General features: G+C 39.2%; 1 protein-coding gene across 2 annotated transcripts; it reads left to right on the top strand.

Moving 5' to 3' along the window:
- Positions 1–411: 411 nt before the first annotated feature.
- Positions 412–9,203, top strand: LOC135676096 (transcription factor MYB124-like). Of its 2 annotated transcripts, XM_065186908.1 has the most exons (17): positions 412–933; positions 3,324–3,476; positions 3,560–3,697; positions 3,829–3,927; positions 4,029–4,741; positions 5,112–5,277; positions 5,368–5,414; positions 5,525–5,581; positions 5,689–5,761; positions 6,129–6,184; positions 6,269–6,448; positions 6,575–6,738; positions 6,850–6,995; positions 7,107–7,249; positions 7,349–7,530; positions 7,629–7,771; positions 8,253–9,203. In XM_065186908.1, exons 6-17 carry the CDS (start codon positions 5,173–5,175, stop codon positions 8,364–8,366), a joined length of 1,410 nt encoding a protein of 469 aa, XP_065042980.1. In that variant the 5' UTR covers positions 412–933; positions 3,324–3,476; positions 3,560–3,697; positions 3,829–3,927; positions 4,029–4,741; positions 5,112–5,172; the 3' UTR covers positions 8,367–9,203. The 2 variants fall into 2 exon arrangements, with proteins under 2 accessions (XP_065042980.1, XP_065042981.1); XM_065186909.1 differs by lacking the exons at positions 412–933; positions 3,324–3,476; positions 3,560–3,697; ... (2 more) ...; positions 5,112–5,277; positions 5,368–5,414 and having other exon boundaries at positions 5,655–5,761.
- Positions 9,204–10,074: the final 871 nt, after the last annotated feature.

Raw genomic sequence — 10,074 nt, 5'->3', positions numbered from 1 at the left:
ATCCTAATTTCAGATTGAAATTGTCATTCCTATCCTATCCGACATGTTCATATTTATATTCATATTCGATAAATAATTACAAAGTGTAGAGAAATAAAATAATTATTTTAGTTTATTAAATATAAGTTTAAAGCCATTATATCTAATTTCAAAAAAAAAAGTTGTCCCTTTTTTTATTTATTTTATCTATCTACTTTTCCTTTCAGTGCAGCCGAAATCAGAAGATTTGATAGAAAAATGGAATATAATTTGGCCAAAAATCTGACTTCTGTATATGTTTTTTTTATTGATTATAAAATACTCCGAAACCTAAAAAAAAAGGCGGCGGACATATCTTTGACCTGCGTACCATTTGTTGTCAAAGATACGCTGACCAACTGCTATCGTCACGTTCGTCTCGTGGCGGCCGAGAACCCTTCTTGAAATCCCTTCTCCTTCCTCCCGAATCCCGCCTCTCTTCCACCCTATTCTCCAATGTTCTTCGTCTCCTCCAGGCCCTGTTGCTTCCGCGCGATTCGCCGACGGGTCTGGGGAGCGAGAGCGGCTGCGGACTGAGAGGGTTCTTGGGATCTTTCGTGTGTATTTTGGGGATTTCCTTCTTCCCGGAGGCACCTCATAGATTTTCTCGACATCTTTCTCGTGCATCGATTTCGATAGCTTGATGATCTCTGGGCACAGGGGAAATCTTATCATTGTCTTGATGTTTTTCCTGTATGTTTGCGAGAGAAACCTCTTTTGCCTGATTCTTGTTGCCAAAGAATGGAACTATCTTGAATTGATTCTTGGTGTCAATGAGCAATTCATGTAGATAAGAAATCAGATGACGAGGAAAACATGCCTGATCTCGTAGGGGTAACATCCTGATATCTGGACAAAGACCTTGCTGGGTTCTTGACGCCAAATATATGATGGGGGTTTCACTTCTTCCTAGAGGTATGCCGTAGATTTTCTTGAAATCTTTTTGGTTGTCCAATTGTTGTTACCGGTTTCTATAGCTTGATGATCTCTGGGGAGAAGGGAAACCTTATTATTCTTTTGATGTTTTCCGTGTTTGTCGAAAGTGCTCTGTGAGAGAAACCTCTTCTGGTTTCGTTCTTGTTGGTAAAGGATGGAACTATGTTGAATTCATTCTTGGTGTCCGTAAACAATTCATGTAGATTGAAATAATTGAGCTAACTGAACTGAGTTTGGTTTTCCTCATCCACCGGGCTAGAGCTTTAGAAATCGGATGACAAGGGAAAGCTGCCTGGTTTTGTAGGGATAACATTCTGATATCTGGACGAAGAACGCGCTGGGTTCTTGAGGTCAAAAGTGGGTTCTTTCACGTGTTCCCACCAGACCTATGCCATAGGTTTATCGTGTGCCATGTTTTGTTGATGTTCTCCCTGTATGTCGAGGTTCTCTATAAGAGAAACCTCTTTTTGTTTCATTCTTGTTGCCAAAATATGGAACTATGTTGAATTGATTCTTGGTGTCAATGAGCAATTCATGTAGATTGAAACAAATACTCGAGACAAATTTGTGGTTTTCTTCATGCACCAGTCTAGAGATTTAGAAATCAGAGGACAAGGAAAAGATGCCTGATTTTGTAGGAAAAACATTCTGATATCGGGAAAAGTTTTTTTTCGCTAGGGTCTTGAGATTAGTGGGATATTTTGTATGTTTTGGTGTTTTCCCTTCTTCCTAGAGGCATGTCATACATCTTCTTGAATTCTTTCTGGTTGGCCAGTTGTCGTGCATCCGTTGTTATAGCTTGTTCTCCAGGCACATGGGACAGCTTATCATTCTTGTTTTCCCTGTATGTCGAAATGGTCTGTGAGAGAAACCTTTATCAGTTATATTCTTGTTGCCAAAGACTGAAACTGTGTTGAATTGATTCTTGGTGTTAAGGAACAATTCATGCAGAAATATTTACATAACTGTCTGGTCTCCTTCATCCACCTGCCCAGATCTTTAGAAATCAGATGCAATGTACTGTAGGGATAGCATTCTGATATCTAGGCAAAGAAGTTGCTGCTGATAATCACCAACACAATTTTGCATGGAACCTTGAAAATCCATAATTCATTTTATCATCTAAAACTGTTTTGTAATTCAAACTATCACTGCCCATATTAGTATCAGCTTTTGTATTTAGTTAAAGAAAGTAAACACCTAATCATTGTTTGCCCGATTAGAATGGCGTAAATCCAAGTGTCTTGGAATATCTTCTGGAGTATGTCCAGCCTTGTGGTGCCTGTTCAGCCGCTGCAAGTGTTCATGCTGATTTCTAAATTATATATAGCACCTAGTTGTAGTTATTAGAAGTAACAATTCATGACAAATTGCTACTGATTGATAATTATGCTATTTGATGAATAAGTGAACATGCTTTTATGATCCATGATGCGCCCACTATTTAGAACCAGTGGATTCTGTTATTTGAGAGATGAGACTACTATTGATTCTACAGTCACTGGTACATGGTAATTTAGATAGTTCTGGTAATCTAACTTGATGCAATTGGAATCAATGGCAGGGGATATAAATGCCTTTCTTGTTTCATGGTCCAACCAAAAGAGAAAGAACCCTCTATAATCCATTGACTCAAATCTCTTAAAAAGAGAAAATAAACTGGAGAGGAAATCTATTTTACACTGTGAAACTCAAATTGATGTAGGATACCTTTATGTTGTTTCTGTACTTATGTACATTTTAGAAATGCAAGCTAGATTCCTCTTATTACTAAAAAGCGTTCTTTTGCCCACGATAAGAGAAGCTCAAGTAGGATTTATCTCAAACAGCTATATTTCTCGTCTCTTCTACTATTTGAATCATAATTTCTTTTTAACGATCTTATGGGGGCTTGTCCTATAATGCTCAATAGATTGTCCCTACCGTAAACTGTACCAACTTCATTTTCTAGCTTACTTGGTTTCTCTTTTTAAGGTTGGATTGTTATAAGACATAATTTCGACCGAAAATGTCAAGGAATTTTGAAGCATAAAAAAATAGTCAACCACATCATGGAATAATGTCTTTTAAGTGGGTTCATCAGTTGACCAAAAGTTTTTAATATGTTTCCGAATCTTTTATATATATGTTATATGTTTTTATCCTTTATTTACAACATCTGCAAGGATAAATACAAAGAATAGGAGGTAATCGAAATGTTTTGTTTTGACATGGGGACTAAGAAGGCTTTGTACCATTGTCTCCAAAAGCTTCTTTTGACATAATGGAATCAGCAATCGGTTATTTCCACATTACAAATGATTGTGATATTTGTCTACTGCTACAATACTACATCAGAGAGATTATTTACACAGCTGTGAGATATACAGGGATTTGAAGCTTGAATGTTGTGAATTGCTGAAGCTATATAGACACCCATCTCCTGCGCAACCAACCAACGCAGTAAAGCCCTGGTGAATGAGGCCAGACAATGTTGATACCAAGGAGTATTTGAGTACTTTTGCATCACAAGATGGAAAATGGTAGGGCGCTCTGAACCTTGTTGCCATTCCTCCTCATGGTCCTCGGTTTAATATTACTGGCCTCCCTTGCTTTTGGTCAAAAGACAACTCAGTGCTCATCAGCTTTTGTGGAGAAGATAGCTAATCAGAGAAATAATGGCTTAACACTGACAGCCGGTTATACATAATTATAAAGCCGATGTTTCTGCCTCCAACCGAGAAGATCATGATTTCGAGTTCAGGTATAAACTTTCAAATTGCACACAATGGGACTATCCTGTTTCTCTTTTTCTGAGTGGCTATTATGAACCTAAGTTGCCTAATCTCATCTTCTTATTTCTTGCTCCGGAGCAATTTGTTTCTTTTGATGCAGGTAGCTGGATGTGTATTCCTCCTGCTGAAGCACCAGAAAAGCCAACATTAACAGGTTTTCCTCCTGCTGAAGCACCATTCTGTGTATTCAGGTCAAAAGGTGCAATTTTTTATGCTGCAACCTCTGGTTGAATGATCATTTAATAGTATTTATCCAAAGGTTCCTCTCCACTGTAGGCCTCATGGGTTTAGTGGATGCAGTTGCTCCTGCAGGCGTTGGATTCCACCTTCTCTCTCTTTTCCGGATGCGAGAGTGCCTGTGGAGAGGAAGGTGGAAGAAGAGCAGCGAAGCCAGAAAGTGGCGCAAGTATCAAATAAATGTGTCGTTCCGATATAGGAATCCCATGCAGCACAAACAAACCTCTGTGATGGGACATGAGAACTGCTCTCTTTCTGTCGTGTGGGGCTCCTTCTGGATCAACTCACTCATGGTGTTCTTTTCCTGTAAATGACACACGAAAAAGAAAGCTAGCGACGCATGAGCTGTGTTGCACTGAAACGTCATCATGCTCACCACCTGTTGCTTTCATGCAGGAAGAACAGCTCAAAACTGGTGAGGTTGACATGCAAGAACACCTCATGTTTGATGCACAGACAAGACACGGTAAAGACTGGCAGCAGCATCTTGCCCGAAGACTAGTTCAACTCCCCTCCAAGCAGTAGCAACAGGCGAGGAGGAGCCTTTCCTCTACGGTCTTCTCTTACAGCTCCATAGGACACGTCATTAGCTGTGGGACCCACGGAGATCTTCCGAAAGATCCACCTTTCCATTGTGCTTGGATCCGACAGCAGTCAGCAAGCGAGAGGTGGCCACTTACCATTCTGCTGCTTTCGGGTGAAGTGACAGTAACTTGCTACCTTATCTTCCAGTCTGAAAGAAAAGGATTCTGTGATGTCTCCATATAAAATTCGTGGTGAGAATAATTTATCTGTTTTATTATTATTATTATTATTATTATTATTATTATTATTATTATTTCGTTTAATAATTTCTTGGGCTTCTGTGAAATTTGTCAGTTGGTAAGTTATTCTTTGCGATTTACTTTGGTAACGGAGGACGTGTCGTTTAAACTTAGCAGTGGGTGAAGACCATCTCACCGCGCTTCGTCTTCCTCCTTTGCTCCTATTTCTTTAGTGTTTACCCTGACTCGCTCTCTCTCTCCTCTCTTAATGATTTCACGTCTTTTACCCATCCCTTTTCTAATGTTTTTTTCAAACATTCCCAATCTCGCGCGTTTCGGAACCCTAATCTCTCCTCCCTTCAAAACCCTCGTGAATCGCTAGATCCGCCCTCCGTCGAGGTCGTCCTCGATCCACCACGACGTCTGCAGCTGGAGCACTTTTGATGATGAGGGGTTTGGAGAAGGAGAACGACCCCACGTCCGTCGCCCCTCCAGCCGTGGCGCCGCCTTCGAAGAAGGATCGACATGTCGTTACTTGGACGCCTCGGGTCTCGAATCTCTGCTTTTATTGCTCGTTGACTTGTTGATGCGATCGAAAGATCGAATCTTTGACGGTTTCGAATCTGGATTTCTTGCAGGAGGATGATTTGCTCCGGGAGCACATCGCTCTTCACGGAACTGCCAAGTGAGCCTGCAATTCTTTGACTTGTATCTGATCTTGTTCGAATTCTGTATAACAGTTCTTGCACTAAATCTGGAAGTCTCGCTATGGATTGTGATATGTTTTGTGAGCAGTTGGAGGAGTATCGCCGCTCTATTCAATGGCAAGACAAGTCGCCAGTGCCGGAGAAGGTGAGCAATTGAAAATTTTCAAATTGGGGGATCTTTTTGACACATTCATGAATGGGTCTTGTTGATTATCTAGTGGAAGTGACACAGATGTGGTGTTGAAATGGCAGATGGTATACCTACATGAATTCAGAGTGTAAGAAAGGTGGGTGGTCTGCAGAAGAGGACATGCTCTTATGCGAGGTAAGGAATTTGATTAGCTGCCCTTTATGGATTTTGCCTGGGTACATCGAATTGGCACCTTTATTGAATTAAAGAGGCAGCTTTTTTGCTATTCAGGTTTATGATTAGGAGAACATGATTGTGTCTTCCCGTTTTAGTTTCTATTCATGTTTTCTGAAGTGTGGTAGATGTTTCCAGTAACTGTTTGGGTTCCTTTTAGGGACAACAGTATTTGTAGGGCTCAGCCATAACAAGAGTGAACAATGTGCCTCACAGCTGAAGCCCGGTTTTTATCTCTTATATCAATGAAATGCGATTTCTTGTGTAAAAGTGGATTTTCTTTGGCGTCGCTATATGCTCATGACCCTCCAAGTGAACTTATGTGCAGGCACAGAAGATTTTTGGGAACAGATGGACAGAGATTGCAAAGGTGGTTTCAGGAAGGTATACTGCTCTGACTTCTATCATTAATGATAACTCATTCAGTGTTATGAACTTATGTTTATTTATTGTTATGCTCATCAACAGAACTGATAATGCTGTAAAGAACCGGTTCTCCACCCTCTGCAAGAAAAGGGCAAAACTTGAAGCCTTTTCCAAGGAGAATACGAGTTCATCATCGGATTTAGGTACTTCAAGGGTTATAGTTCAAGATAGATATGCTGCAGCAGCGATGGGGGAATCATCAGTATCTAATAAGAAAATAAGGTAATAGGAGTAACTATTGATAAATCAATGACTAATAGTACATACAATTAGTCATTTGCAAGTGTTCATGTTACCTTATCTTCTTATTAGATACTGATTTTTTACAAGTGTTCATTTGCAAGATAGGTATCACATCTCTCATCCCAAGGAGATTGTTGACGGACATAGGAAGCTTCTTGGGGAACATGTATCAGAGCAAAACCAACGAAGGCCACCTCTAGCAGCACTTGTTCAAAATATTAACTCTATTAATGGGTTGACCAACAACACAAGAGGATCCCTTTGTGATGGTAAAAAAGACTTGGAATTTTGTTTCTCTTCTTCTCTATGAAACACATTCAAGTCTTGTTATAAACCACTCCTGATCTCGTAAGCAGTTACCTTTTCTGATGTCTGAACAGCTTCCAACAAAGATACTCAAGGCACTTTTCTCAGGAAAAACGATTCAAAATTAACTGCCTTGTTGCGGCAAGCTGAATCGCTTACTTCCCTGTCCATGAAAATTAATGCTGAGGATACCAACCAGTGTTCCGACGAGGCATGGAAGGTGCTGATTGCAGACCTAGAAATAGTTGGGTTTGGGTTCGATTTGTTTAGAATGCCAAAGTATCTTATATTTGGTTTCATTTGTGAATTGTTGGACAATATAAATTAACAGGAACTTCAAGATTACTTGATCCAAACTGAAGATGGTGAATCACTGACAAGAAGAATATCCAGAATGGGGTGTATGCCAGATGATCTCAGAAACTTGATAGAAGATGTAAATAGCACTAAAGAAGAAGGGCAGCAGCCAGTGAGGTAAACAGAGTGGAAATCAAGTTCGTGTTGTCTAATAGACTTTCTGTCAGTTTTATCAATTGATGTATGCTCAGAAGATAATGACTAGCCCACTAGCAGGCAATTTGATTCTGATGAAGATTCTCAAGGGAGTTCTGACTGCAGTACAGGTTCAACCCACAATGTGAATGCTGGGGAAAGCGGAAGCATTCATCATTATGAGGATTGTTCACTGCACAAAGATAATGAGGTCAGTCATCTTAAAGATGATGCTGCACATTCCAGCATGAACTCTTCTCCAGGTAGTGGATAAATCTCTAGTCTCTAAAATGCCTTCCATTTTATCTGAATACTAGGACAGATGAAATTGTTGTCATTGAATTACTTGTTCCTCTTTCAGAGACAATCTTATCATTGTCTCCAATGCCAAAGGACGAAATTGTGAATGGCTGCACGAGCTCAGAATTCACATCTCCGCCCCAGACAATCCCACTTTTCCAATCTTTTGCAGATGGAATTCCGACTCCTGTCTTTACTTCAAGTGTAAGTTATGATTTTCATACATTGTTCGTATGTGTAATCCAATATTTTGAGCCATAATAGAAATATCGAAGTGCAAATCACCTATGCACATGAACTTACAGAAATAGGTTATGACTCCTTTAACTTTGCCTAGTTAAAAAACCATTCTGATTTTCACAAAATTACACATTCATTCTGGAATCTGTAATTTTCTCCTTAAATTATGGGTCAAACATGTTGAAAGTCACCTGATGCTCTTCCTATGTATGTTGGTGCTAACCACATGGTGAATTGTTATTGAATTAATTCCTGTATTGGAGGGATACATATATGAAAGAGCGTGCTGCATTCCTTTCAAATATTACAAAGAGACATTTGACTTTCTTGTCTTTTAAAATCTGGAAGAAGCTTGTGATCCTTTGAAGATTTAATTATTATAATCTAGAAAATAAGTGCTTAACCATAAGTTCCATCCTAACCATTCACTTTTTGTATTGTCCAGGAGAGGAATTTCCTGCTTAGCGTGCTTGATTTTTCATCCATGGGCACCAAGACCAACTCCTCTGAGCAGCCATCTTGCAAGAAGGCGCTTCTTCATAGCTTCAAGCCATCCTAGTAAGTGATTTAGTAGGTCCTACCCTATTTCTTAAAGCGTTTTACTTTGGAATTGAGAAATTCTTCCTCTCCTCCCTTGACGATTCAGTTATTTCTGAATTTAGACGTCATATGTCCCAGAAAAAGTATACAGATTCTCGCTTAGTTCCTTCTTCCGTTCTTGAACTTAAGTTGCAGCTTTGTCCTGATTTTATCATAGGCACTTTTTGAGTCTGCACATACAAAATAGGTGTGTCCTCACTGGTGCATTGCAATGTCACCGGCTTTTCCATCACCAAGCTGTGGTACTGCTTGGTTGCATACGTGTACATGCACCAACTATAATGGTGCTCATTTACCATTCTTTCTCTGAAAGGGTGTATTTAGTATTTCCGGTGTTTGCTTTATTGTTCATGTATAAAAGGTCATTATTGTGTACTGTACAAGCCATATTTACCACAACATAAGGTCAGTCAGATATTCTCTTTCTTTGGTTTGGTGTGCAAGTCAGAATAAGAAACATGTCCTTGGTTGCATGAGTCCCCTGTTACCTTTTCTTCCCTCATCTGCTTAATTGATGGGGCAGGTATGAGTCCTAGATTTGATTTTCGTGTGGACCTTTTTCTTTTCCCTTCTTTCTCATATGTATGTAATTTGTCCCATGTATGTATATCATATGGCAATGAAATATATGGTTCTTCAAGTGTTTTTTATTTGTCTCTTTACCCAGTGTCACAATGTATTAATTAACGAAGTCCAGAAACTTTGTATGTCTTGTTTATAGAGAGGTCAACCATTGTGCTCGCTGGTTGGCCTGATGCTAATAAAGTGGATCAGATATGGATTCTATTGGGATATACACCATTCCACTAGCAAAAGAAGAATGAGAAGGCTAATGTTCACTTCTTATGGTGCACCCTTGCTTTTCACTGTATTTTAACTGACTGCCCAAAACTGCAGGATCATTAGTTTCTGAGATGAAAGTGATCGCCTTGTCTTTGCATGTACTAAAACAGAGTAAATTCCATCAAGTATATTTAATTTAGTTGAACATGACATCTAACATCTACTGCTAATGAATACATACAGTCAATGCTTTAACATTATGGGTTGTCTTATTTTTGTTATCAAAATTGTTCATTTAGAAAAATGTTCGTGTCTTTTATCTCAGTATCTTCTTCTGTCTAATCTTCATCACTGACTGGTCGAAGTTCCTAGTACTATTTGATATGATTTGTTGTTGACTTCCCCCCTGGAGGCTTTTTGCAAGGGGGTCTCAATCTGAGGTGAACAAAGAAATCTTCCACAACAAAGAGTCATGATATTGTTGCTGATTGCCTTTCATTTTCTATCTTGTTAAAGAGGTACGACTAATGCCTGACCGAATTTGTTTCCTTAGTGGAGGTTTTCTATTCAATGAACTTTCCCAGTTTGTTGAATTGGTCAAGTAATGATAATCTAGAAGGCTACAAGAGATATGCCACCTGCTTGTACTAGCTAGCAAGTAGAGTAGTATTCTAGGGTTCATCTTTTTGGAGACACCTTCTTCACTTGCTTGGGTTTTATGTTGCAGGTATTTGTAGCTTAAACCTTGATGATACCTTAAGATAAGAAGTTGCACTGTGTTTAAACATAGAATAACTATTGGGTTTGAAGGGGATCAATGATATCAAGGTTTAACTTTGTAAATAGAGAGATTATTTTTGTAAACATGCCCCTAAATCAACTAT

Source organism: Musa acuminata, chromosome BXJ1-6 (assembly GCF_036884655.1).
Source record: "Musa acuminata AAA Group cultivar baxijiao chromosome BXJ1-6, Cavendish_Baxijiao_AAA, whole genome shotgun sequence".
NCBI lineage: Eukaryota > Viridiplantae > Streptophyta > Magnoliopsida > Zingiberales > Musaceae > Musa > Musa acuminata.
This window is presented reverse-complemented; position numbering and strand designations above follow the sequence as displayed.

Bases quoted from the DNA above. Each gene is read 5' to 3' on its own strand.
- LOC135676096 (XM_065186908.1), top strand. From the start codon at position 5,173: ATGATGAGGGGTTTGGAGAAGGAGAACGACCCCACGTCCGTCGCCCCT. The intron at 5,415-5,524 runs GTGAGCCTGCAA...TTTTGTGAGCAG, and splicing joins GCTCTTCACGGAACTGCCAA to TTGGAGGAGTATCGCCGCTC. The intron at 6,996-7,106 runs GTGCTGATTGCA...ATAAATTAACAG, and splicing joins GTTCCGACGAGGCATGGAAG to GAACTTCAAGATTACTTGAT.